Source organism: Primulina eburnea, chromosome 13 (assembly GCF_022965805.1).
Source record: "Primulina eburnea isolate SZY01 chromosome 13, ASM2296580v1, whole genome shotgun sequence".
Classification (NCBI taxonomy): Eukaryota; Viridiplantae; Streptophyta; class Magnoliopsida; order Lamiales; family Gesneriaceae; genus Primulina; species Primulina eburnea.
The window spans coordinates 1,122,667-1,150,165 of NC_133113.1; the positions used below are offsets into that span (position 1 = coordinate 1,122,667).

Sequence of the window (27,499 nt, forward strand, 5' to 3'; positions counted from 1 at the left end):
GAGATGTGTCAACCTTACCGATATTCACAATAAAAAGTAGTACTTTTTCATGAATGACCCAAATAAGAGACATGTCTCACAAAATACGACCCGTGTGATCGTCTCACACAAGTTTTTGCCTATAATTTTTGATACAATAACAAATGTTTACTTATATATTTTATAATAGTTTTCTGTATTTCCACCTAAAATTATAGTCCATTCAATTTTATTTTTTTCTAAGCCAATTTGATGTACCGATACCATTTTTAAGCACAATCAAATTTATGTAGGCTAGCAGTAGTTACTTTTGCAACAAGTAATTTTGAAGGTTGGAAAATGAGTATAAATAGGGCATTGTTGCGTGAAAATATTGAACCAAAATTATGACAAAATGGGCTGCATTTGAGGAATCAGGGTTTCAACTCTCAACAGACAATCATGCAAAGGTTTGGTCTTGTCTCCTTTTCAATTCTTGAAGTTTTCATTGAAATGTGCTACATTTTCTTTTTAATAGTTATCGGCCTACATTCCGACGAGCGTTGAGACGAAACAACCACCATCCTCGAATTTTTTAATATTTGATATTTTTAGAATATTAATATGGTGATGATTTCAATATTTGATACATCGTGTTTTATATTTAAAAAACGATTTTTTTAAAAAAAAAATTGTTGGTGATACTTTATTTATATATAGTGTGTGCGTTTCGTTTTGAGCTTAAAATCTCAGGGTACTTGAACGTTTACGTTTTGCACTTTTAATTACGATGAGTAAAGTCATAAAATGTACAAATTCGAAATATGTTAATTTTTTGATTTGTATATCAAGGTTTTTTTTTTTTTTGGTCAACCGAAGATGTATAAAAGTTGGTATTAAAATGGTGTTTATCAATTCAAACCATGTTAGAATTGTTCAAATTAATTGCTCAAATTAATGGCTTTGACAAAAGAGAATTATATTTTTTTCCTTTATAGGTAAAACATGTAAATGAATTTCAAAAAATTACTATAAACTATTTGTTTGGTGGCTAGAAATTAAAATCCTCATGTCCATCGAGGGTTTTTTTTGTTTTGTTTAAAACGGTCCATCGAGGATTTAGATTTAACCCAAACATTGCTGGAGTTTCTCTTTCTTGCCATGAATCAGTTTCATTATTAATGATATTTTATTATTTGTTGGGAAAATTGGAAATTTGGTTCTACTTTTTTTTTTCAATTTAGGTTTTTTATGTTCTCATATTTCAGTTTTAATATGTTATCTTTATTTTTTTAAAAAATTTTGTTCTTTTCTGACACATCGTTGATACGACACCGACATTACGTCGACATGATGTTCACGTGTCTAGTATCACATCACCACTTACAATGAAAATAACTAAAATTATCAAAAATAAATTAAAATATTAGCATAAACTGGTCCATCCTGCTAAGTAATCAAGCCACCTAAATTTGAATTCAAAGCCACCTAAATTTGAATTCAAATAACACCATTTTTGAATTATAAACACACGTCTTGATTAGTCAAAAAATGTTATGTTTGATTATGTAAGCAACGAGGTTTTAATTTTTGTTTTTTCCCTAAACTTCACCTATAAATATCCAACCATTCTTCATTTCAAAAACACACCAAAACACAAAATCCTCTCATCTACAATCATAAGTGTAGAAGTGAGAAAAATGATTTAGTGTAAGATTTCTTAAGGAGTATTTATCTTTGGAAAGAATATGACTAGTGGAGAGAAAGTGAGTGTTAAAATCAGAGTGTTCTGAGTGAAATACTTTGTATTCTCAATTCTTTTATCTTCTTTGTTATTAATAAAGACTTGAGAGGTTTAGAGTGGACGTAGCTCAATCTTGGGGTGAACTACTATAAATATTGGTGTTCGTCTTAATCATTGTTGATATTGTTTACTATATTCCGCTGCGATATTATCTCGTTTATTTCCCTGATATCTCAACAACTGGTATCAGAGCAAGATTCTCAAATACTATAGGATGTCCTCGTATGCTCTAAGGTTGCAACATAGTCTGAACTTCCACATCAAAAAAGGCTTTCTAGAGAGTATTATGGAAGTGGTTCTTTTGTGTTTAGGCTTTGACGATTATTTGTTGGTAGCATTCACAAAAGATGGAGGTACGCACAAGCAAGATGATTAGCCTTAATGGCTCTAATTATCAACTTTGGAAAAGTAAGATGAAAATTCTTCTATTCGTCACCAAGATGCACCTACCGGTATTCAGCGAGTCTAAACCAGATGATAAATCAGATGCTGAATGGAACTTTGAGCACGAGCAAGTCTGCGGGTACATTCGACAATTTGTCGATGACAACATCTATAATCACATCTCTAATGAGACACATGCTCGTACGCTTTGGACAAAGTTGGAAAGTGGCAACAACAAATTGTTCTATTTGAGCAAGCTTGTCCAGGTTCGATACAAAGAAGAAACTCTGGTCACAGATCATTTGAACGAGATTCAAGGATTCGTGAAACAGTTATCAAGTAGGAGCACAAAACGAGATTGTGCTAGCTTCATTGCCAGAGTCTTGGGAGACTCTGAAGGTATCACTCACGAACACAAAACTGAGAGGAGTCGTGAGTATGGACTTCATCAAGAGTGGTATCTTGAATGAAGAGATGAGGCAGAGATCTCAAGGATCCTCTACCTCACAGTCAGATTTTTTGGCTACTGAGTCAAGGGGGAGAAGCAAGATCAGGAAAAATACAAATCAGAAGCCAAGAATAAGCAAGTCCTCAGGGAGATATGCTAACATAAAGTGTTATCGCTGTGAAGAAAACGGACATATTAAAAAATATTATCGGCAACCAAAAAACAAACATGAAACCGACGATGAGCAAACATACGCCATTGATGAATTCGATGTTGTGCACGAGCTAGAACATTAGTCCGTAAATTTGGCAACTCAAGTAACTAGTTGGGTGATCGATAGTGGAGCAACAGTCCATGTCACATCTCGAAGAGGTTGTTTTACATCCTACACACAAGGGGACTTTGGTGCCGTGAGGATGGGGAGTAACGACTTATCCATAATCGTGGGAAAGGGAGATGTGAGCTTGACTACCGTGGATGGCTCTACACTGATCTGAAAGACATCAGACATGTGCCAGATATGCGCTTGAGTCTCATATCGGTCGAAAGACTCAATGAAGAAGGTATCTGCACAACCTTCCGAAATGAGATATGTAAGATTCAAAAAGATCACTTGTGGTGGCAAAATGATTAAAGATGTCAAAGCTGTATGTAGTTCAGGAAAATCATTCTGGAGGTGTGAACTACGCAGGGGAAGAAAACTCAACAGAGTTGTGGCACCGACGTCTTGGTCACATAAGTGAAAAGAATCTTACACGCCTTGTGAGCAAGCAAGTTCTGCTCGGTATAAAGCAGGTTCATATGAAACAATGCACAAACTGCTTAGCCGGAAAGCAAAACAGGATATCATTCAAAAGTTCACCTCTTAGCAGAGGCGATAAAATACTAGATCTGGTGCACTCAGATCTATGTGGTCTAATGTCATTGTCGCTCGGAGGAGCGAGGTACTGGGTAACTTTTATCGACGATCATTCTCGGAAAATTTGGGTGTGAACACTCAAAACCAAGGACCAAGTTGCGGAAACATTCAACAATGTTCTAAACTTGGTTGAACGACAAACATCCATTAAACTCAAATGTATTCGAACGGATAATGGAGGAGAATACATTGGAACCTTTGATGAGATATGCAAAAGGAACGGAATCAGACATCAAACAACACCACCAAAGACACCACAACTCAACGGATTAGCTGAGAGGATGAATATAACTTTGGCAGAAAGAGTCAGAAGCATGCTCTCACATGCAAAGCTGATTAAGGAATTTTGTGGTGAGGCCGTGGTTGCTGCTGCATATATATTGAATCACTCATCTTGTGTCCCTCTCAATTATGATGTCTCGGAGCAGGTGTGGCAAGGCAAATAAGTTTCCTATAATCATTTGCGAGTATTTGGTTGTGTTGCTTATGTTCATATACCAAAGGATGAAAGACAGAAGTTGGATGTCAAAACAAGAAAGTGCATATTTATATGCTATGGCGAGAATCAACTTGGTTACAAGAAAGCCTATAAGAAGTCATGATGCCATATTTCAGGAGAATGAATTCTTAGAGACTGCGGAAAAGGAGAATTCTGGATCTGAACAAAATCTGGAATGGTGGCCTTCAATGGTAAATCCACAACCGGTTGAAGATGAAAAATTGCATAAAGATCATGAGGATGATGATGAAATCCGTGTTCACAACGAACCACTAGCAGAAAGTTCTCGTGGTACAATGACCACACGTTCTGGAAGAGAAGTGCGACCCTCAACCAGATATTCCTCAAATGAATATATCCTTCTAACTGACGGGGGAGAACCAGAGAGCTTCGAGGAAGCTATTACCAGTGAACACAAAGATAAGTGGATGGAGGGTATGCAAGAAGAAATGCAATCATTGTATGAGAATGAGATATTTGAGCTGGTGAAATTGCCGAAAGACAAGAAAGCTTTGAAGAATAAGTGGGTGTTTAGATTGAAGCACGGAGAACACAGTAGTCAACCAAGATTCAAAGCTAGGATTGTCGTCAAATGTTTCGGACAGAAACACGAGGTCGACTTTGACGAAATATTTTCACCTGTGGTGAAGATGACATCCATCCGGATTGTACTAGGGTTAGCAGCTGAGCTTGATCTGGAGGTGGAACAAATTGATGTCAAGACCGCATTCTTTCATGGGGATTTGGAGGAAGAAATCTACATGGAGCAACCAGAGGGGTTTGCAGAGAAGGGGAAAGAGTACCTCATGTGCAGATTAAAGAAGAGTTTGTACGGTCTCAAGCAAGCACCAAGACAATGGTACAAGAAGTTTGAATCAGTGATAACTCAATAGGGATTCAATAAAACCACTGCAGACCATTGTGTGTTTGTCAAAGATACCTCTGATGATGATTTTATGGTGCTTCTGCTCTATGTAGATGATATGTTGATTGTTGGCGAAGATGCTTCTGAAATCAAAGGCCTAAAGAAGAAATTAAGTAAGACTTTTTTTTATGAAAGACTTGGGGCCAACAAAAAGAATTATTGGCATGGAAATCCATCGAGACAGGTATGTCAAAAAGACCTGGTTGTCGCAGGAGAAGTATATTGAGAAGGTACTTCAGAGATTCAACATGGACCAAGCCAAAGCGGTTGGATGTACTCTTGCCAACCACTTCAAGTTGAACTCAAAGCAGAGTCCTATTACAGAGGATGAGGAAGAAGAAATGAAAAGTGTTCCATATGCTTCAGCGGTTGGAAGTCTGATATATGCCATGATATGTACTCGGTCGGATTTAGCTCATTCAGTAGGTGTAATGAGTATATTCCTTTCAAAACCGAGAAAGGAACATTGGGCTGCAGTAAAATGGATATTCAGATATTTACGGGGAACTTCTAAACATAGATTGAGTTTTGGAGGATCCAAACTTGATCTTGTAGGCCACACAGATGCAGATATGACAGGAGATGTTGACTCCCGAAAATCCACATCAGGATACCTGATTACATTTGCAGGGGCAGCTGTGTCATGGCAGTCAAAAATACAAAAATGTGTAGTATTGTCAACCACTGAAGCGGAGTTCATTGCAGCAACTGAGACATGCAAGGAAATGTTATGGATGAAAGGATTTTTGGAGGAGTTATGTTTTGTGCAAGATCAATACAAGTTATTATGTGATAGTCAGAGTGCAATTCATCTTGGAAAGAATCCTTCAATGCATTCAAGATCAAAGAATATTGATGTTCGTTATCATTGGATACGAGATGTATGGGAGAAGAAGTTGTTGAAACTTGAGAAGATTCACACTTGTGAAAAATGGATCTGATATAATGACCAAGACATTGCCGAAATGGAAGTTGGAATACTGTAAAACTGTTGCAGGTTTGATCGAATACACAAAATGGGCTCGAGGGGGAGAATTGCTAAGTAATCAAGCTACCTAAATTTGAATTCAAAGAACACCATTTTTTAATTATAAGCACATGTCTTGATTAGTCAAAAAATGTTAGGTTTGATTATGTAAGCAATGAGGTTTTGATTTTTGTTTTTTTCCCTGAACTTTACCTATATATACCCAACCATTCTTTATCTCAAAAACACACCAAAACACAAAATCCTCTCATCTACAATCATAATTTTAGAATTGAGAAAAATGATTTAGTATGAGATTTCTTAAGTAGTGTTTATCCTTGGAAGGAATATGATTAGTGGGGAGAAAATGAGTGTTAAAATCAGAGTGTTCTAAGTGAAATACTTTGTATTCTCAATTCTCTCGTCTTCTTTGTTATTAATAAAGAACTAAAGAAGTGATCTCTTTGAGAGGTTTAGAGTGAACGTAACCCAATATTGGGGTGAACCACTATAAATATTGGTGTTCGTGTTATTCATTTCTTGATATTATTTACGATATTCCGCTGCGATGCTACCTCGTTTATTTCCCTGATATCCCAACACATCCCGATAATGGTCAGAATGTCGAAGAATACCACAAGAAATTGAGGAGATTAACGACAGATATTTCTTCTAGGCTATTTTTTAAAAAAAAATTGATTTTTTTTTTTGAATATTAGTATTATCTTGGCGTACTGTACAATAATATTTGCTCATAGATAAATACAAAAATGATATTTTCATAATTAATCGGAAATATGGTGGTTCAATGGTTAGCAATCATGACACATTTTTTATTACTGTAGTCTCTAATTATTTTCTGTCCGAAGATCAGTTTAATAAAAATAATATCAAGAGTAATTCGCCCGAGACTAACATTTGTAATTGTAATATAAGGAGATGTATCTCACTACTCATAATTTTATGACAAAAACTTGGGTGAGACGGTCTTACGAATCGTATTTGTGAGACTGATCTCTTATTTAATTTATCAATGAAAAAATATTACTCTCGATAACTCATACTTGTTAGGCTTAATCAAATCAATACAAATTCCCATTTCTTCTTTTTTTTTTTCTTCCACATCAATACTTAATATTCCATAGCTGTAAAATTTATTAGAGGGGAAGTCATTGCTTCCCGCGTTTCCCGTGCGAAGATTTATGAATTAACTCATGCGTGCAAGCTAAAATTTCTTCATAATTTCAACCACCACTTTAAATAATTTTTTCCTGGGCTACTTGAGCAAGTTAATCTTCTTAATTCAATCTGTTCTTCATTCTTAATCAACCTGAATCTTTATCTGCCGCTTCACATTTCCCAGAATCTTAAATCTGTATACGTGTTAATATAATATTATTTCCCTTTCTCTTTCCTACCCGTTAAATACCCATCAGATTATCGATCATAAATTATTGTGTTTTCCCATTATTTTCTTGCTGACTCGACGAGAAATCCATGAGGTACTGGTATTTCTTTGAGTTTTAATTGTTTTTTAATGTTTGTATTTATGGGTTCTCTTAATTTTCATGTGGAGTTTGTGGAAAGTGGAAAACTTGTATGATTACGACTCTTATTTGTGGAGCTGATTTGTTCTTGGGTTTCTGTGTTTGAATTTGTACGCTGATTGGTTTTGATTTTTTTGAGGTTGTTGATGGGAAATTCCTGCCTTAGGATTATAGGAGTCTTGCAGAATTGTGATTCAGAGGATTGACCCAAAGAAATTCGAGCATATTTGCTTATGTTTTTAGTACTTTGGGAAGTATTTTTTGAAATTGCATTTTCGGAATTTAATCTGACAATATAATATAATGTCATAGAATAGAATTTAGTAAGATAATTATTTTGGAAGTGGTGAAAAGTTGAATATAAAAGTTGATTGGAAGGCGTTTTGTGGAAATATTTGTAAAATAATGTATGTTGTGTGTGTTTTCGGGAAATAAATACATTTCTTGGTTTTTTGTGTAGCTTTTAATTTGATCTTATTGTAGCTTTGAAGCAACAATTATTGCTTCAATCCGTGTAAAGAAACGTGCAAACTTGGGAAATTGGATGTTGTTTTGATGTTTTGTTTTTCAGAGCTATTGAAAATTTGGGACACGATGGGAAGCCATATGAGCAAGAAGGCTACTGAGGCTTCAGGTGCAAATCCTATCAACAATCTTCAATACTCAACCGAGCTGAACTCCTATGTGGCAGCCTGTCGGGTCGATGCGGATATACAGTCATTTGATGCCGCGCTCCAAACGCGTACCAACAATGTGATAACTTCCCTCGCCAGCGGGGTAGAAGTTCGGGCTTTGTCCTTTGATTCACTCCGGGAAGTCACCGAATGCCTTCTGGAGATGAATCAAGAGGTGGTGAAAGTGATTCTTGACTGCAAGAAAGATATCTGGAACAATCAAGAATTGTTTGATCTTGTCGAGGAGTATTTCGAGAACAGCCTTAAGACTATGGACTTCTATGCCGTGTTGGAGAAATGCTTGAAACGAGCCCGAGATAACCAGTTGCTGCTTCTCGTTGCGCTACATCACTTTGACGACGAAGAAGGAGAAGATGGAGTGGAAGGGAAGGAGAAATATGCAAAAACCTTGAAGGAGTTGAAGGCGTTTCGGGAGGCAGGGGATCCATTCACCGAGGAATTTTTTCAAAGCTTTCAGGCTGTGCATCAGCAGCAAATGGTAATGCTGGAGAGATTGCAGATTAAGAAGAGCAAATTGGACAAGAAGTTAAAGTCCATCCATACCTGGAGGAAGATATCTAGCATAATCTTTGCTGCCACTTTCGCCGCTGTGCTGATTTTCTCGGTGGTGGCTGCAGCCATAGCAGCACCACCTGTTGCAGCCGCCTTGGCTGCTGCAACGTCCATCCCTCTTGGCTCGATGGGGAAGTGGATTGATTCACTTCTCAAGAACTATGAAAATGCAGTAAAGGGACAGAAGGAGATCATCAACAGCATGACTGTGGGAACTTATGTGACCATCAAAGATTTGGACAGTATCCATGTTTTGATTGACAAGTTAGTGCTTCAGATCGAATCCCTTTTGGAAACCGCTGATTTCGCTATCAGTGAAGAGGCTTTAAGATTTGGAGTCGAAGAAATTAAGAAGAAAACGGATTCTTTCACGAAGGATGCCGAGGAATTGGGAATACAAGCTGATAGCTGCTGTCGCGATATTCGCAAGGCTAGAACTGTCATTTTGCAGAGGATCATCAAACACCCTGACCATTGAAACATTGTGTTGATATATACTCGGATACTATGGTGTTTCGCGTACGAACAAGGATGAACAGGACAGACATGATGGAGGTAGATTGTTAACTTCATGCGACTATTAGTAATCGGGCTGTTGATCTTATTCCTAGTTTTATGACCAAAAACATTAGGTAGCGTTGGTTTAATACTTTCCTCTTGTTGAAATTTTTTCTTGGACTTGTATTACTATCTGAATGCTTTGTTAGATGTAATGCTAGTGGATTCCTGTGCTTGGTGATGTCATTTCTTAGCCAGGATCATTTTATGCCTATTGTGATAATGTATGCTATCTCTATCCTCTCTCTATATATATATCCATTGCTTTGATGATGTGTGTGTGTTTATATATATATATATATATATATATATATATATATATATATATATATATATATATATATATTTAGATAAAGATATTTGAGTTAAAAATGTTTTGATGATGTATTTGAAATCTACAATTATTACTATTAAAATTGTATAACTCGACATGTAATGGATTTGAATTTCATTTCAATTTTGTAGTTGCAAAATCATCCATCAGAATTCTTAATTTTAGTATATAAATTCTTAATCTTGTTATACAATAAATTGATTCCACTTTAAAAAATAATAAAAAACTTAAAACGGAGAAACATTTGTTTAAGCATTCAATGTATCATGTAAAGATATAATCGAGTTGAGCCGAACTGAACTTTTGAATGTTTAATTTTGATTCGTTTATAATTGAACCAAGCTCATACTTTACTTAACGAATATATTCATGATTCACAAGTTTTTTTTATAAAAAAATACAGAAGCATAATAAATACTAGTTACTCTGCACACGCGATGCGTGTGTGTACAGTCTTTTTTATTATTATCGATGGACTAAAGTGAAATTTGACAAATTATAGAAGGACTAAATTGATATTTGAATTGTTGAAATAAAAAAATAAAAACAAAAGTGTGTGTTAAAATTTTTTTAAAAAATAAAAGTGTAATATTAGTATCATATAATGGTAAAGTTAGAAAAAAAAATCGGTGTCCTTCCCAGATAGTTATTATCATACCGTCGACTTTAATAAAATAGAATAGATAAACTATAAATTTAAATAATCATTAAATTCATTAAAAACAAAATTATATCTAATAATAAATTTAATATATTTTTCATAAATAAAATTTAAAATTTATAAATCAATTGTAAAAAATATTAATTTTTTTTTAATTTATGAGGTGATTCATGAACCTTACTATGAACATGTTCACAAACTAATGAATCATTATCATATTTGAGTTTAATTCGTTTATCTTAATAAATCCCATTAAAAAAGCTCAAAAGATCTTTTACTCCTATAGAATAATAATTAGTAAAAGGTGAATTAAACTCAAGTCTCTTGGCCTGAATAAAAAGATGGAGGAATACAAGCGTACGCTGATGGTAGTGAAATACAATTTTATCTTCCTTTTTAAAAAAATCTTTATCCACTAAATAATAAAATTTTAAACTTTATATGGATCTTTTTTAGATATAAAATTTGTTCTGTTTATGAAAATGTCATCTTACGTAAATATGTAATCATACGAAAGGGAGTCGAATTCCTTGCGTGTTAATAAACCATAAATTGAAAGAATTGATGAAAAAAATGTAAGAACACAAATTCTCATCCAAGCAACATGGTCTGGATACACTACACATTAAAAGAGAGAAATCTTGTTGCACATAATTTTATTTCATTACATGATGGAAGAACTCAAACCGGAAAATGGGCGTCGGGCCGAAGATTAAAACATGTAGCAGAAGCCATATAAGCACAGAGTAATGAAACATAGATGCTAAACTGAACATAAACATCACATAGAAGCTCCAATTATATAACATCTTTAACATTCAATATATAAAAGTCTTGGAAAAACTAAAGGGCCGCGGATGTACCAAAAATTAAAGCTAGCAATTACGGATAAGTCAACCATTTTAAGAAGTATAACAACTCAAATGTCACATTTATATGAACGTACCACAGGGAAAACCACACGAAGTGGAAGCCACAATTTTTAGTTCCTAAATGACAACCATTTAAATGTCAACATGAAAAAGTGCCGCTTTCTTGTGTGCAAGCAAGCAACACATTGAGGTGACATGAAAGAAACATTTATTTTAAGAGACGGAGGCAATAGTGAAATTGTTAAATCTATGCCCTCTGGGGAAACAGCAAGCCAGAGAAGATCACAAGGATCTGTGAATTTTCCACTGTACATGTAACTCTTTCTCTAATATATTTAATCATAGTTTCTGATCAAAAAAAAAAACAAGGATCTGTGAATTTCGAAAGCATCTGATGCACAGTCGATGCACCAACATCCCATTTCCTCTCCATGGGAATAAACTCCATAATATGAAATACCCAACCAAATACAGGTAGTTTCATCAAACTATGCATGATCCCAATAATACATCCAGTCCACCTCGGTTCTACGGTTCGCGATAAGCAATACTCGTTCCTTCGCCGTAACTTGGTCTCCAGATAATACAAATTCAGTTTTGATTATATTCTTGAAAAAGAAAGGCCATAGTGCAATCCAGCTCCCCAGGAAGAATGCTGATGCTTTTCTACAGTGGTGTACACTGAAAAATATCAAGATAACAGCTACCAAAAACCACAACACACTAATGACATAAAGACGGTAAAGATTGTTGGTCCCATGTACGGCAACTTATTATAATAATATGAAAATAAAGTATAAAAATGGACACCGAGATTTATGTGGAAAACTTCTAAAAATGATTAGGATAAAAATCACTTTCATTATAATATTTTATAATGTACAATCACTCATTGTGTTTCCAAAAAGAACAAATACTCTCTTAATACAAGAAAACAAAACACCTTACAAATATTATATAACTAAGCACTCAAATATTACAAGATAAGAGAAATACTCGAGAATAAAATGAAATATGAATGAAGGGAGGGAGCTAGCTCTATTTATAGAGCTCACCCTCTATGTGAAACAGCGTATCGACGGTTTCTTTCCATCTGCAATTTTCAACAAGCTTGTCCCAACCACCACCATTAATCCTTGTCTGCCACCAACCAATCAAGTTGCCGACATTTGTCCCACTTGAAGATTGATTGACAATCAAACACATCTCCACACATCCTTTCAATCTTGACATTTCCTGTTGCTTACGTTTCTTCTGCGCCACTTGAGGATCTACATAATTCAAACTTATCTGTATTCACTGGCTTGGTCAGAAAATCAGATACATTGTTCTGTGTATGAATTTTTTGCATATCCACACTTCCTTCTTCTACTACTTATAAAATTGAACTCCAATGTGTTTAGACCTTGAATGAAAAACTAGATTCCTTGCGTTGTGCAAAGCACACTGACTATCACAAAACAAATTAACTTTTTATAGTTTGTGTCAAATTTTTTCCAATTATCTTTTAATCCACATTACCTCCTCGCAAGCTTGAGTAGATGCCATATATTCTATCTCTGTACAACTGTTTGTATTTTTGAAACCCAGCTTACTGTTCCCTATGCAAATGTAAACACATAACTAGTAGTATATTTTTTCTTATCAAGATCACCTGCATAATCTAAACCGACATAAAGTCCTAATTGTAAAATTTGATTCTCCATAACATAATGCACCATTTAAGGTACCCTTAATATATCTAAGGATCCTCTTAACAGTGCTTCGATGCTCTCGTCCAGGATTCGCCATATACCGACTAACTGTTCCCACTGCTTGAGCAATGTCTGGTCTTGTACAGATCAAGGCGAACATCAAACTTCCCACTGTTGATACATATGGTACTCGAGACATCTCCATCATCTCTATTTCACTGCCAAAACACATCTCGCAAGATAACTTGAAGTTAACAAGAAAAAAGGTCGAGATTGGCTTACTATCTTGCATGTTGAAGTGTTGCAAGACTTACTTCCAAAATTATTCTGGGAAAGCCAAATCTTTTTATTACTTCTGTCACTGTCAACCTGCATCCCTAGAATCTTGTTTGCTGGTCCCAAGTCCTTCATATCAAATTCCCTAGCCAAATGTGCCTTTAATTCTTGGACCTGATCTTTGTTGAAGCCTGCTACCAACATGTCATCCGCATACAACAACAAAATGATATAAAAATCACCAGACCTCTTAAAATATGTACAAGGGTCTGCACTTAAATGTCGGCAACTTGATTGGTTGGTGGCAGACAAAGATTTATGGTGGTAGTTGGGGCAGACTTTGTTGAAAATTGCAGATGGAAGGAAACCGCCGAGACGCGGTTTCACATGGACGAGGAGCTCTATTATAAAGCTCTCTCCCCTTCATTCAGATATCATTCCATTCTCGAGTGTTTCTTTTATCCTATAGCATTTGAGTGTTTAGTTCTATAATATTTGCGATGGAGTTTTATTCTCTTGTATTAAGAGAGTATGTGTTCTCTTTGAAAACACAATGAGTGATTGTATACCTTAAAATATTATAGTATAATTCTTTGTCTTGTACGTGGTTTTTCCCCTAATAATTTTTAGAGGTTTTCCACATAAATCTCGGTGTCCAGTTTTATATTTTATTTTCATATTATTATCTCAAGTTGTTGTACGTAGGACCAACAAGTGGTATCGAAACATTGGTTTAAAATTTCTTAAAATTCTGAGTATGCTCTGTGGTTGCAGCATAGATTGATCTTCCACGTCATAAAAGAGTTTTTTGAGATTTTTTTTATTAAAGCATGATTATTTTTGTCCAGTCTACTAAATTGTTGTAAACATAACGGTGGGTGAGTACGAAATGACAAAATTCAATAGAAGCAATTTTATGTTGTTGAAAATAAATATACAATCAGTTTTAAGAAAGGAGAATTGCTTGGCAGCTAATGGAGATAGATCGGTGGAAATAACGGACGATAGAAAGTGAAATGAGATGAATGATAATGTTGTTGCCAATTTACGTTTGACTATACCAAACGAAATACTGTCAAGTATCTATGAGATAAAAATATCAAAAGTTATCTGGGATAATCTGAGAAAGATGTACGAGGATAAGTGGACATGGATAAACAGTGTCATGACACATTGACATAGAAAGCTCGGTCATGACAATGCTTATCCCCGTCCGCCTCTTTGGGAGAAACACACAAAGAGGCAGAACTAGTTATTGCATCAATTGGTTCAAGAGAACAATTAACAGTGTTATGACATAAAAAGCTCTGTAATATCAGAACGATGGTTGAAAATTCTCTCAGAACGAAAGCTGCTGCCGAGACTTACAAAAGCGTCACTACCTTTTTGTGAACATCGTGTTACCAATAAACAACACATATTAAACTTTGACACTTCCATGCCAAAAGCAAAAGCATATTAGGGTCGATTCATTCAAATGTTTGGCAAGCACTGGTTGTATCCCTAAGAAAAGCGAAATACTTTGTTTTGTTAATTTATGATATCTCTAGAAGATGGTGGATGTATCCAATCAAGAAGAAATCAGATGTTTTCTAGATCTTCGAAGATTCAAAGCACGGGTTGAACTTGATTTTGAAAGTAAAATCAAGTGTTTGAGGACTAACAACAGAGGAAAATATACCAATAACGAATTTGATGCATTTTGTCTACATGAAGGCATCAAAAGACAGTTTACGACGTCTTACACACCTCAACAGAATGGACTGGCAGAGCGGATGAACAGGAGATCTTGTTGGACAGAACAGGAGCCATGTTGAGGACCGATCCAGATAAGTCATTTTGGACGGAAGCAGTTAAAACCGCTTGCTATATTATCAATCGTTCTCCTTCAGTGGCGACTGATCTGAAGACTCTGATGGTTATGTGGATTATGAAGCCGACTGATTATTCTCATTTGCATACATTTGGAAGTTCTGTGTATGTTCTGTATGATGATCAAGAAAGATCGAAGTTGGATTCGAAATCCAGAAAATGTATGTTCTTGGGTTATGTTGATGAAGTAAAGAGGTTTCACTTGTGGGATCCTACTGTTCACAAACTTGTCATCAGCAGCAATCTTTAAGGAAGATAAAATAAATAGAGACAAATGCACGTTGCATTCAGAAACTACTATATTTCAGGTGGAAAATAAGACAGATGAAGGTCAAATTTCTTGTGAAACAGTCGAGCACGAAGAACAAGAATAAGAACAAGTTGAGTCTGAGGTTCCAATGTGAGGTCGTTAATTCGAGACTGAAGACCACCAGGTTGGTTTTAAGATTTTGTTACTGAAAATAATATTGCATATTGTCTATTATCAGAGGATGGTGAGTCATCGAGTTTCCATGAGACTACTCAAAGCTCAGATGTATCCTTGTGGATGATAGCAATGCAAGAAGAGTTGAAGGCATTACATAAGAATAAAACTTGGGATCATTTTACACTACCACGAGGAAGCAAATCCATTGGTAATTGATGGTTTATAAGATCAAGCATGATGACAATAACCAAGTAGAGTGGTATCGTGCTAGATTGATGGTAAAAAGTTATGCCAGAAAGAAACATCGACTTCAATGAGATATTTTCTCTTGTGGTTCGACCATAGTTGTCAAAGGCGCGCCTAGGCGGAGCTTCAGCGCCTTATGGACAACCAGGCGATGTGCATGGCTGGGCGAGCGCCTTTAGCGCCTTGAAGCCGCCTTTCTCCAGGCGATGGGCGTTCCAGGCGTTCCGCCTCTTTGCAGCAGCCTGTGCGCATCGCATAAGCAGGCTTCTCCTTTATTTTTTAATGACCCAAAACCCAACTAAATAAGCCCATAACTAATTTCAGCCCATAACTAATTTATTTTTTAAAAAAGCCTAGTATCGCATGTCGATACGTATTCTCATTTCTCCCCTGCCGATTGAAGCTTCTGCCGTGCCGTTCTGCGCACACCATTCTCCCCTGCAGTTCTGCGCACATCATTCTCCCCTGCCGATTGAAGATTGAAGCTCTGGACCTGTTCTTCTCGGCCGCATGCTTCTGTTTTCAGGCTTCTCTTTCAACTATTCTTCTCTGCCGCAGGCTTCTTCTCTTTCAGGCTTCTGTTTTGCATTTATTTTAAAAAAATAGCCTAGTATGGCTTCTCATCCTCAATCAGAAAACACACAACCAGATGGGGATAATAAGAAAGACCCCGGTTGGAAGCATTGTTATTTGAAAAATCCAACTGATACTAATAGTGTGACGTGTAGGTTTTGTGGCTTCACGTCCAATGGAGGAATTTTTCGAGCCAAACAACATATTGCTGGGAATTCAAAAAATGTCAGAAAATGCAAAGAGTGTCCTCAAAGTATCCGTGATAAGCTGTTGAATTATATGAATGAAAAGAAGAAGCAAACATTGAGAGCTTGCGGTGGAATGAAGCAAGATTTTTGCTTTCTTGATATCGATGAAGATGAAGACGATGAAAAAGATGTACAACCAAGCAAAAAGAGAAGTTTGACTTCCATACACGAGGCTGGAACTGGAAGTGTTAAAGGGCCGATGGATCTCTTTATCACGAAGAAGAAAACCAAAGGGGGGAAATTGAGGCAAACAAACATAAACGATGCTTGTGATTAAGAGCTTAGAGATCGAACAGTTCAAAAGATAGCTCGTTTCATCTATCAAGCTGCGATTTCTTTCAATGCTGCCCAGTTAGATAGCTTCAAGGAAATGATTGAAGCCATAGGTCAGTACGAGCCGAATTTGAAACCACCAAGTTATCATGAATTGAGGGTACCACTTTTACAGAAAGAAATTTCCTACACAAATGAGTTGTTGAAACAAAACAGAGATGAATGTGAGAAATATGGTTGCTGAATTATGTCTGATGGGTGGACTGATAGGAAGCATAGAACATTGATCAACTTTTTGGTTAATTCACCCAAAGGAACAATGTTCTTGGAATATGTGGATGCATCCGCCCATGTCAAGACTGGAACTCTGTTATATGAGTTGCTTGATAGATTTGTAGAGCGTGTGGGAGAGCAAAATGTCGTGCAAGTGATTACAGACAATGGCAACAATTATGTTTTAGCCGGTAAGTGAAGTATTGAAATTTTATTTCCTTGGATATTATATTACATATAACATAAATTGATTCTTTTTTGTTTTGTACTCTTTTTTTTGTAGGTAAACTTCTACAAGAAAAAAGACCGAATTTGTTTTGGACTCCATGTGCTGCTTATTGCATTGATTTGATGCTAGAGGATATTGGCAAAATTGAGGTGGTTCGGAAGACTATTTCTAGAGCAATTGCTCTCGTTGGTTACGTTTACAATCATGGAGGTGTTTTGCACATGATGACAGAATTTACTGGAAAAAAAGAGCTGGCAAGACATGGAGTCACCCCCGTTTTGCTACTACATTTCTCACTTTGCAAAGCCTCCACAAAAGACAAAAGGCTTTGAAGAAAATGTTCATATCAACACAGTGGATAGAAAGTAAATGGTCAAATGATATAAAGGGTAAGAAGGCAAATGATACTGTTTTCAAGCCTTCATTTTGGAATAATGTGACATACACCCTTAAAATGATGTGTCCTCTAGTGATGGTTCTTTGCATTGCCGATAATGAAACAAGGCCAGCGATGGGTTATATCTATGAAGCTATGGACAGAGCAAAAGAAAAAATTCTCAAGTCCTTTGATAACAACAGAGAGAAATGTAAAAAAGTGTTAGAATTTATTGATGCTAGATGGGATAATCAGCTTCATCATCCTTTGCACGCGGCAGGATACTACTTAAACCCATATTTTTACTATCACAATCCGAAAGTTGAGACGGATACAGAAGTCACAAATGGGTTGTTTGCATGCATACAAAGATTGATTCCAAGCCATGACGTGAGGGATAAGATTATTATGGAGGACTTGCCGGTATATAAGAACTCGGAGTCATTGTTCGGCAACGAATTTGCCATTAGAGCAAGGAATAATAAAGACCAACCAATGGCGCCTGGTATGTGTTTTTTTTGCAAGAAGTTAAATAGTTAAATACTAAATATCAAATGAAAATGATGAGATACATTTTTTTTTCAGCGGATTGGTGGAAAATGTTTGGCAATGGTACTCCAAATTTGAAAGAATTTGCTATCAAAGTTCTTAGCCTCACATGTAGTGCTTCGGGTTGTGAAAGGAATTGGAGCATATTTGAGCATGTGAGTAAATACTATTACGGTATTACATGACTTCTTTCACTTTTCTTTTCAATTTATAGTTTATGATGGTTTCGTCATTCGTGTCACAGATACATTCAAAGAAAAGGAATAGACTAGATCACAAGAAACTAAGAGATTTGGTATATGTTAAGTACAATCAAACACTCAAGGCTCGTGCGGCTAAGAAGGATAAAAGAGATCCTATAGTTTTGAGGAATATTGATGATTGTAATAATGAGTGGTTGATTGGAATGATGGAAGCTGGAGAGGAACCTGTTTTTGATGATGATGATGATACTTTGACATGGAACGTTGTAGCAGAGGCTGCTGGAGTAGAAGAAGAAACCAGACATGCTAGACAACAACGGACCTCGAACCCTATTAATAGGGGAGCTTCAACTTCTACAGGCAAAGGTAGGAGAGGACGAAGAGGTCGGGTGACAGGCCAAACTACTCATGCTCTACAATCACCAATGGATGTAGATGAAGAATCTACTGACGAGGGAGAGTTTGATGATGATGTGTGGAAAGATGATTATTCAGACATTGATGAAAATGTGGAGGATGGTGATGTGGATGAAATGATTGAATTAGAAAGTGATTGATCTGAGTCTAGATTGTTTTGGAAAAATTAAATTGTCTCGCATAAGATTTGAATGTGTTGATTTATCGACAATATTGAGATATTTTTGTTTTTTGTTTTTTGAAGCTTTATATATTTAGTTTTTCATACAGTTCATTATTATTAATAGTTGATTTTTAGTAGAACATAAATATATAATACATTCTCTCTATATTATCGCCTCGTGGCTAGGCGATCGCCTTTTGTCGCCTAGGCGTTCGGGCGCTAGGCAGTGGCTCGTCGCCTTGACGTCGCCTAGCGCCTTGACAACTATGGGTTCGACTTATAACAGTCAGAGTAGTGTTGGCATTATGTGCGGTGTTTGACTAACATCTAGAACAGATGTGAAAAGTGCATTTTTTCATGGAGATCTTGAATAAGAAATCTATATGCTTCAACCAGAAGGTTTTGCGGAAAAAGACAAAGAATGGTTTGCAGGTTGGACAAATATCTGTACAATCTCAAACAGACGCCGAGGTGTTGGTACAATATCCCAAGTTTTATACTTTATTTTTATATTATTATCTCAAGTTGTCGCACATGAGACCAACAAGGACTAACACCAATAAACAAAGAACACACTGTATCACTTGCAATGTAGTTAGCAGGTAGTGCCTCTAGCTTTCTCTCGATCGAACAACCAAGTCAGAGTCCATCGGCTGCAACTCGAAATTCAGTTCGACATCAAATAATTAAAGATGAACAAAATAAATAATATGTCGAAACTGTTACACTCTTTAACAAAGAACAAACAATTTCAAGTCTCAACCATCAAAATGACAACTGATAAGCTAGGGATAAATTTTATGATCGAATCCTCACATTTTGGTCAGAAAGTACAAACAAACCTCAAGTATAACAAGTGTTCATCATCTGCACTATATTCACGATTAATCTGCCGTAGACAATCTGCAAAAACCCACGAGTCCTAAGCACAAGTCCCACCATATACATCAAAATTGAAGGAAAATGACCTCAAATGTGGATTAAACTGAATCGTGCAAATTCCAGAATTCAGTCACATAAATTCAAGAAAAAGAAACACAAAGAGCGGCAGAAGCAAACATAGAGTAGTGGGAAAAAAATCCGAAACGTGTTTTTTTACTTCAAGAATAATCAAATGAACTTTACCTTTGGTGCGCAGAAAATATTCAATCTTTTGTTTTTTTTCTTTAATGCACTTTTAATCTGAAGCAAAGAAGATTCCGGTGGAATTTAGGGTACAAGAATGAAGCTGACTTCCTCGGAAATAATTTAGGAGTAGAAAATCAGAGACTAGCTAGACCTTATGCTACGTCGTGTACAAGGAGCTCCCTCTCATTGGAGGGAATTTAACTCCCACACTGCCGCTTGCGAGACTCGATCTTTGGTCATTGCTCCAAGATTTACTGCTGCTGACCAACTGAGCTAAGCCCATGCGGGCAATAGTACTTAAATCATTATTCAGCTGTGTTCTTGAATCTTGCCAAGTTTTATATTTATTTATATACTTATCTGCATTTTATGTTTTTTGGCGAGTGAGTCTTATGTGAGACGGGTCAATCCTACCCATATTCATAATAAAAAGTAATACTCTTAGCATAAAAAACAATACTTTTTCATGAATGACTCAAATAAGAGATCCGTATCACAAATACGATCCGTGAGACTGTCACACACAAGTTTTTGCCTTTTTTTGGCAACGAATTCTCCACGACAAAACTTGTTTTTTAAAATAATTGTGCTCTTGTTTTTCTACTTCTATTCATAATTCGATTCTTTGTATTTAATAATTTTCAGACGAGTTTGTCACACATTATTTACATAATATAATTTACAAACTATTATATTAGTCTACAATTTTTCACCGAAAGATAATAACTACGGATTATATTGAGCTCTTCTAATCAGATTCAAATATGCAATATTATATTTAATTTCTTTCAATTCCAAGATATTTTAACATCTATATTATATTACTAGGTTTGAGATATTTAGAGTAACTTATTTTTTGTGTAATAGTCTTATTTAAAAATTATATATTTTAATAAAATGTTAAACTTTTAATCCAAGCTACGTAAAGTTCAGCTGATATAGTTTTTGTTTCTTAGACATCAAATTGTAAGTTCAATTCTTACTTGATCTTTCTAATTATTTCTTATAATTATATTTTTTAATCCTCATTTAAATATAGATCAAATAAATTATTAAAAATATTGTACAATCACACAACGCGTGAAAAAATTTGTAAAATAACTTTGATCAACTATTTATTTAAAAAAATAACATCTCAAATACATTAGTTATTCCGATCAAATCCTTTCTTAATTTCAAATCGGACCCTGAAAGTCCAAAAAATAACCATATATTCACTGTATATTAATTTCAACTATCTACAAAAATTCGGAGAAAATATGTAAAATAATTTTTGTCAATTATTTAATTAGGAAAATGAATAATTAAAAAAAGAGGTCTCATTTTGTTTAATTAAATAATTGACTGAAATTAAATAACAAAATGCCCAGCAAATTCACGTCGCGTTTCTTCCTACATTAATCTACCAACTTTCTTCCCTACAATTCCCATTCCAATTCCACAAGGCAAGTATTTCTATTTGTTTTTTTTTTTAAATTATTTATCGATGAATTTACGGTGCATTGTGCCTTAAATTAGCTGGTTTTTTCCCTCATAATTGGATCAATTGCTGTTTTCTTGAAAGTATGATTATTTTTTACTGGAGAAGTAGCTGTTTTTCTTTCTTTCTTTTTTTTCCTGATTTTTTTCGTTATGGGTAGCCAGAGATTTAGGGTTTTGTGGTGTTAAGCATTTTGTTATGTTAGGGTTAATAGGAGTTAGTTTTTCTTTCTCTTTTTGGTGGGTTCGCTGTTTGGTGCTTGGAGATTAGATAATGATATGTAGTTGATTGCTTGCTGTTCTGAGTTTTATTTTTCGTATCTTTTAGGAATAAATTGTGTAAAAGTTATCTGATTTCGAGGAGTTCTGCTTCCCTTAGTGAATTCACTTCTTGATTCAATATTGAGTTGGATAATCCTTTAATCTGGAAGAAATATGCATGAATTCCATACATTAAAGATCTAGCTATAGTTTTTTAGCCATAAGGATTATCGATTTTCTCGAAGGATGAAGTAATGAGACTGATAGCTTTTCAAGAAAAAAGCATTATAGATTTGGTTGTTGAATTTGCTGCAGGGGAATTTATAATTTTCCATTGTTTGATAATTTGAATTTCCTACTAATGCGATTTTCACGCTTGTAAGGGGTATTAGGGAATTCTGACGAGGGGGTAGTGAGTAAAATATTAGGTAGGAAACATACTTATTTTTAAAAAAGTAAACATGAAATTCAGCATTTTCGTTTGAGTTGGGTGAATGGTGATTGATGTGCTTACCCCATTTGAATCCTGCCCCACCTTGATTATATATAGGCATGGTTGTTCTTGTTGAATGAATTAAGAGATGTTTTCACTTTTCAGGTCTGCATCCAGATTGTAAATATGGACTTCGGGATTGCTCAATCAACAGACGCCTCTAGCTTATCCGATATATTGTCTGACACTGGGAACTTCGAGTGCAACATCTGTTTCGAGTTAGCACAGGATCCGATTGTGACACTCTGTGGTCACCTTTACTGTTGGTCTTGCCTCTACCAATGGCTTCAAATCCACTCACATTCTCACGAGTGCCCGGTTTGCAAAGCTCTTGTTGAAGAAGATAAATTAGTTCCAATATATGGGAGGGGTAAATCAAGTTTCGACCCAAGAACCCGTCTCATATCAGGAGTTTCTATTCCAAACCGACCAATGGGGCAGAGGCCACAAACTGCCCGACGTGTAGGTATAAATTTTGTCCGCCAAAATGACCTGGATCCCATATCCGGATTGATGCCAATGGGGGTTGCGAGGTTCGGTCACCAGGTCTTATCTAATATTTTTGGTGCATTGCCAGCCATTTTTAACCTTCAGCTACATGATTTTCATGATGCTACTGTTTATGGAACAACTTCTGGTACACCGAATTTGTTCTCGAGTTCCTTTCATGGAGGGTATGTTCATGGTTTTCATCATTATCATTTGGGTCCAATCGAATGGAAACCAATAGCTTGGAAGCTGATTTTCGTCGTTCTTGGTATTCTCGTGCTCCTGCATCTGATCGTTGCTTGAAGTATATCCGTTTATGGAGTTAGAATTAGAATTCTTGATATGAAACTGTATATTATAGTTCAGTTGTGTTCCACTTGTGCATTATACCAATTGAGCACATTTCAATGTGACGTGCTCGTATTTTATCTTTTTAAGCACGTTTCAAATTGGAAATGTTCAAGTAATATGCTCTTAGTTTGTCCCGTGATCCTCGGCTTAAGCAACATTTAGATTAAACCAAAATAACCTATCAAATATAATTTATTTAACTCGCAAATTCAGTTAGGTTAATTTAGATTTTTGGTCGTTATTATGTTTAAATGACTAAAATTTGTATGTTTTAAAAACTTGTCATATTTTTGTCTCGTATATGAATAAAATAGAATTAAAAAGAAAAAATCGTACTTTATTCTTAAAATGTAATATGATACATATCTTGTACTTTTTAAAAATAGTGTTCTTGCTTGAAACCTCGGAGAATGAGAGTGGTGTGAGGGGTGCAAATAAGAAGCTGCAGGTGCCCATTAAAACGAACATTGTGGCACCTGAGCCGGGCGGAGCTCCAGTGGTTTCCGAAAAGGGAGGAGGTGGAAGTGGTGGTGCTCCGCTGAAGGTGCCACGGAGTAAGAAAGATAGTTCTTGGTTGCTTAAAGGGTTCTCAAGAAAGGCGTTGGCAGCGCTCTCGAATTTGCCTTTGGCTATTGCTGAAATGTTTGCTCTTGCTGCCCTAATGGCAGTAGGTAAAGATGCATATTCTTGTCGTCATTGTTGTATGGGAAAAAGGTAAATTTTTGTGTATCAATTTTTGTATTAATGGTGCACAGATGATGTTACACTTTTGGGTAAGATGCATATTCTTGTCGTCATTGTTGTATGGGAAAAAGTCAAATTTTTGTGTATCAATTTTGTATTAATGGTGCACAGATGATGTTACACTCTTGGGTTTTACATAACTTCAGTGGTGTGTGAAAAACATTGGGCAGTGATGAATGTGTGTAATTGAGAAGCCACAGGATGATTTTTATCATCATTTTGTTCTTTTTGCCATAAAGGCCTTATTCTTTTGGCATTCTACCTGTTTTTTAGATATATTAATCTTGTGATCTTTGTGTAAGTTTGTTTTACTGTAATAAATGTTGTGTATCATGCTACATTATCCTACATTAGTGATTAGACCAGCAGAATCAGCATATTCGTGTTAGGTTTGGGACAGTTTGAGACTTTGAGTGATTTACACCATCTCTAATTTTTCTGATATGGAAGAAAAATTTGTCACATGCTTTTTCACGTTTTAAAAAATCAGGATTCTTGATATGATGTAAATTTGATCATATGACTTTTGTTGCTGTAGAGTGACAAATCCCATTTGGCATTTCATATGATCTCTTTAAGATCTATCAGAGTATTCATTCTGTCCACTACTCCAGCTTCAGATGTACAAATTGGAATTGCTTGTTTTCATTTCTTGCAGGAACTGTAATCGAGCAACGTGAGGCGCCGGATTTCTATTTTCAAAAGCACTCTCTGTCTTGGGATTCTTTACATGGAGGTGGATTTTCACCCTTGGTTTTGACCATATGTTTTCATCTCCGGTAATTCCTTGGAACCTTCATTCTTTTAGGAGCATCGCTTATGACTTGTACATATGCAACACAGATCCCCATAGTGAAGGTAGCAAAAATGTCTGATTTTGATGACTATTGGTTTTTGCCATCTGGATAGCCTTTAATATTTTGGTAATGCTATACGTGGTTTGCAGGTGGTCTTTCGTACATTCACCTGAGGCAATTCATAAGCAGGACTATTCAGACACTTTACCTAGAGCTTCGATTCAAGATTTGGGGATCATTCTGTGCTGGTTATGAAGTATAATGCCATGTCCTTTTTTTGAAGGCTTATAATGGTACGTCCTTGTGTTTAGCTTTTGCTGATATTTTTATTCATCGATATTTGGGAGCTTGAGTATCTTAAAGAGTTTTGCTTCTAGGTGAAATTGAAGGACTTTTCTATGTATTTTCTACACTTGGTTGAACCAGAATACATACCTTACGGTTTTTTTGGGAATATAGTGTTTGGATGCAATAATTGCCCTGAACTAACATGTGGCGGTGTCTGTTTGGCATTACAATGTACAATTCAAAATATTTGAGTTCCAAGACTATTATCAACTGTAGCTTCTACTACCGTAGTGGATTCTTGGTTCTATGTTTCGACTGTTATTTTTTAGTGATCTCCTTATTTCAAAACCATAATAGTAGAATCTTTTTTAGGTATTCTTGAAGGGTCCCTCTTTGTATGCATTCAAAGGACTAGCAGCGGGTAGGTTTGCACCCGTTGGAGTCCATTTAGCATTGCTCCTGATAATGGTTGGTGGAACTATAAGTGCTACTGGCAGCTTCAGGGGGTCGGTTACTGTTCCACAGAGTTTGAATTTTGTCATGGGAGACATACTTGAACCTAGTGGATTTTTATCGACTCCAGAAACTTTCAATACCGAGGTTCATGTTAACAGATTCTAGATGGATGACTGTGATATTGGAGAGGTAATAAGCTCAATCAATGAGTCTAAAATGTATCGTCTTCCTTTTTCTTGATGTCATCACCGCCAATTTAGCATTTTTTCTAACCTTTTTATGGTTTCAGGTTTCACAGTTCCATAGTGATCTTTCACTTTTTGACATTAATGGCAAAGAGATTATGAGGAAGACGATAAGTGTGAACAACCCTCTGAGGTACAGTGGGATCACCATATACCAGACAGATTGGAGCTTGTCGGCTTTACAAGTTATGAAAAACGAAGAAGGGACATTTCATTTGGCTATGGCGCCTCTAAAAGTCGATGCTGACAAGAAGCTTTATGGAACTTTCCTTCCTGTTGGAGACCGATTCTACTAATATCAAGGGATTGTATGCTTTTTGTGCGTTGTTTGATGAAATAAACTAAAGTTCCTATCACCTTTTCTGCGTATAGTGCCAACAGCGTTGCTTGTAGATGAATGCTAGCTTGTGATACGCAATCGGTTGTTTATACAACAGAAGGAAAATTTGCTGGAGTCAGGCGGCCCAACTCGAATCTCCCAATCGACATTGATGGTGTGAAAATCATTGTATTATAGTCGATTGGTAGTACCGGCCTTGAACTAAAGGTGAGATCGAAGAAACGGATAAATATATCTGTTTAACTTGGTTTTTCCTTCTTTCTTTTCTTAATTTCAATGGTGATGGTAAATTTGTTTTCATTCAGACTTGATCCCGGGGTGCCAGTTGTTTATGCTGGTTTCGGTTTTCTAATGGTCACTACTTGCATAAGTTTCTCATCTCACACAGGTAAAACAAATATGTTGGCTGTTGATTAATTTATCACAGGAATTCAATAATATCTGGTTTTCATGTACATGTTCGAATCGTTTAAAAGATTTGGCCATTCCAAGACGGAACAACAGTCCTTGTCGAAGGTAAAACGAATCGAGCCAAGGCCGAATTTTCAGATGACATGAATTTCGTGCTCGATCAAGTACCAGAAATAGTCAAGCCATCTTCTTCTACATGAACCGACCGTGTAAATGGCTTGTTTAATTTCTTTTTATTACAAAAGAATCATATTGGTGTAATTGAAGTTTGATGAAAATAGTAATAAATCATCGAACAGTTGAGTAATCGGGATACCAGTGACTCGAGTGAGATATATAGATGTGATGAAGTCGAAGTTTGATGAAGATATCATCGCGTATATGTATTTTCTTGCTCGTACTTTGCTCTGTATCGCTTTCTTAGTATGTTGCACATACATTGTATATTTTAGCAGTTAATATACCAGATATGAACAAGAGGATATATACTTTGTGTACATATTGCTTCATGTTACATGTGTTATTCCTTGTATAAGTTGAATGATTTAATTTCATCGAGTATTTTTTCTTGAGTAGCGTTTTTGTGAGACGGGCGAACTGGTCCATATTTACATTAAAAAGTAATATTTTTAGCACAAAAAATAACTTAGGACCAAAATTTAGTTTCTTTTCGTTGAGTCATATTGTAGCACACAATTCAAGATACATTCATATTCGATCATCGGAGTGTTAGTGAATCGTATTTTTGCACCCACAACGTATCGGAAGTTTAAAAATTTTTGTTTCGACAATCGAAATGCAGCTTGAGTATCGTGTGTTTAACAAATCATTCATAAGACATTTAGAATTATAATTTTGCTATATTACGTTGGACTCTAAGCTATTTTGGTTTTTATGCGGAGATAGTCATTCTTATAATTCTTCTCCCAAGAGTCCTTTTGTTATTAGAACTCTATGTATTTCATTAGTTATATATTATCATATAATTAATATATAAGTATTTATTAACTTTTAATACACAAGATATAGTAATATCATGTATGTATACATATATTTTATACCACCATATAAAATA

The 27,499-nt window shown here is 35.6% G+C and overlaps 4 protein-coding genes across 7 annotated transcripts; all 4 read left to right on the top strand.

Moving 5' to 3' along the window:
- Positions 1-6,998: 6,998 nt before the first annotated feature.
- Positions 6,999-9,494, top strand: LOC140810163 (UPF0496 protein At4g34320-like). 2 transcript variants are annotated; one of them, XM_073168019.1, is made up of 2 exons: positions 6,999-7,406; positions 7,935-9,494. In XM_073168019.1, exon 2 carries the CDS (start codon positions 8,007-8,009, stop codon positions 9,174-9,176), a length of 1,170 nt encoding a protein of 389 aa, XP_073024120.1. In that variant the 5' UTR covers positions 6,999-7,406; positions 7,935-8,006; the 3' UTR covers positions 9,177-9,494. The 2 variants fall into 2 exon arrangements, with proteins under 2 accessions (XP_073024120.1, XP_073024121.1); XM_073168020.1 differs by having other exon boundaries at positions 7,002-7,406; positions 8,023-9,494.
- A 7,348-nt stretch (positions 9,495-16,842) lies between these two features.
- On the top strand, positions 16,843-19,238 carry LOC140810070 (uncharacterized). The gene is made up of 3 exons (XM_073167881.1): positions 16,843-18,115; positions 18,196-18,314; positions 18,404-19,238. Exons 1-3 carry the CDS (start codon positions 17,572-17,574, stop codon positions 18,917-18,919), a joined length of 1,179 nt encoding a protein of 392 aa, XP_073023982.1. The 5' UTR covers positions 16,843-17,571; the 3' UTR covers positions 18,920-19,238.
- Positions 16,980-17,566, top strand: LOC140809117 (uncharacterized). Its single transcript, XM_073166602.1, has 2 exons — positions 16,980-17,196; positions 17,289-17,566. Exons 1-2 carry the CDS (start codon positions 16,980-16,982, stop codon positions 17,564-17,566), a joined length of 495 nt encoding a protein of 164 aa, XP_073022703.1.
- Positions 19,239-21,639: 2,401 nt separating the features above from the next.
- On the top strand, positions 21,640-26,959 carry LOC140809234 (cytochrome c biogenesis protein CCS1, chloroplastic-like). Of its 3 annotated transcripts, XM_073166779.1 has the most exons (6): positions 21,640-23,060; positions 23,530-23,814; positions 24,546-24,623; positions 24,834-24,940; positions 25,345-25,617; positions 25,718-26,959. In XM_073166779.1, the coding sequence occupies exons 1-5, from the start codon at positions 22,430-22,432 to the stop codon at positions 25,591-25,593; spliced, it is 1,350 nt and encodes a 449-aa protein (XP_073022880.1). In that variant the 5' UTR covers positions 21,640-22,429; the 3' UTR covers positions 25,594-25,617; positions 25,718-26,959. The 3 variants fall into 3 exon arrangements, with proteins under 3 accessions (XP_073022880.1, XP_073022882.1, XP_073022881.1); XM_073166781.1 differs by lacking the exon at positions 25,718-26,959 and having other exon boundaries at positions 24,546-24,666; positions 25,345-25,510; XM_073166780.1 differs by lacking the exon at positions 25,718-26,959 and having other exon boundaries at positions 24,546-24,666; positions 24,834-25,490.
- The last annotated feature ends 540 nt before the right edge of the window (positions 26,960-27,499 follow it).

What these genes read in the sequence shown, in the direction of transcription:
- LOC140810163 (XM_073168019.1), top strand. Translation starts at nt 8,007, where the DNA reads ATGTTTTGTTTTTCAGAGCTATTGAAAATTTGGGACACGATGGGAAGC.
- LOC140809117 (XM_073166602.1), top strand. Translation starts at nt 16,980, where the DNA reads ATGTCTGATGGGTGGACTGATAGGAAGCATAGAACATTGATCAACTTT. An exon ending in CAACAATTATGTTTTAGCCG is followed by an intron (nt 17,197 to 17,288) that starts GTAAGTGAAGTA and finishes TTTTTTTTGTAG; the next exon opens with GTAAACTTCTACAAGAAAAA.
- LOC140810070 (XM_073167881.1), top strand. Translation starts at nt 17,572, where the DNA reads ATGTTCATATCAACACAGTGGATAGAAAGTAAATGGTCAAATGATATA. An exon ending in AGACCAACCAATGGCGCCTG is followed by an intron (nt 18,116 to 18,195) that starts GTATGTGTTTTT and finishes TTTTTTTTTCAG; the next exon opens with CGGATTGGTGGAAAATGTTT. An exon ending in ATTGGAGCATATTTGAGCAT is followed by an intron (nt 18,315 to 18,403) that starts GTGAGTAAATAC and finishes TTCGTGTCACAG; the next exon opens with ATACATTCAAAGAAAAGGAA.
- LOC140809234 (XM_073166779.1), top strand. Translation starts at nt 22,430, where the DNA reads ATGGACTTCGGGATTGCTCAATCAACAGACGCCTCTAGCTTATCCGAT. An exon ending in TGCTGCCCTAATGGCAGTAG is followed by an intron (nt 23,815 to 24,545) that starts GTAAAGATGCAT and finishes CATTTCTTGCAG; the next exon opens with GAACTGTAATCGAGCAACGT. An exon ending in TTGGGATTCTTTACATGGAG is followed by an intron (nt 24,624 to 24,833) that starts GTGGATTTTCAC and finishes CGTGGTTTGCAG; the next exon opens with GTGGTCTTTCGTACATTCAC.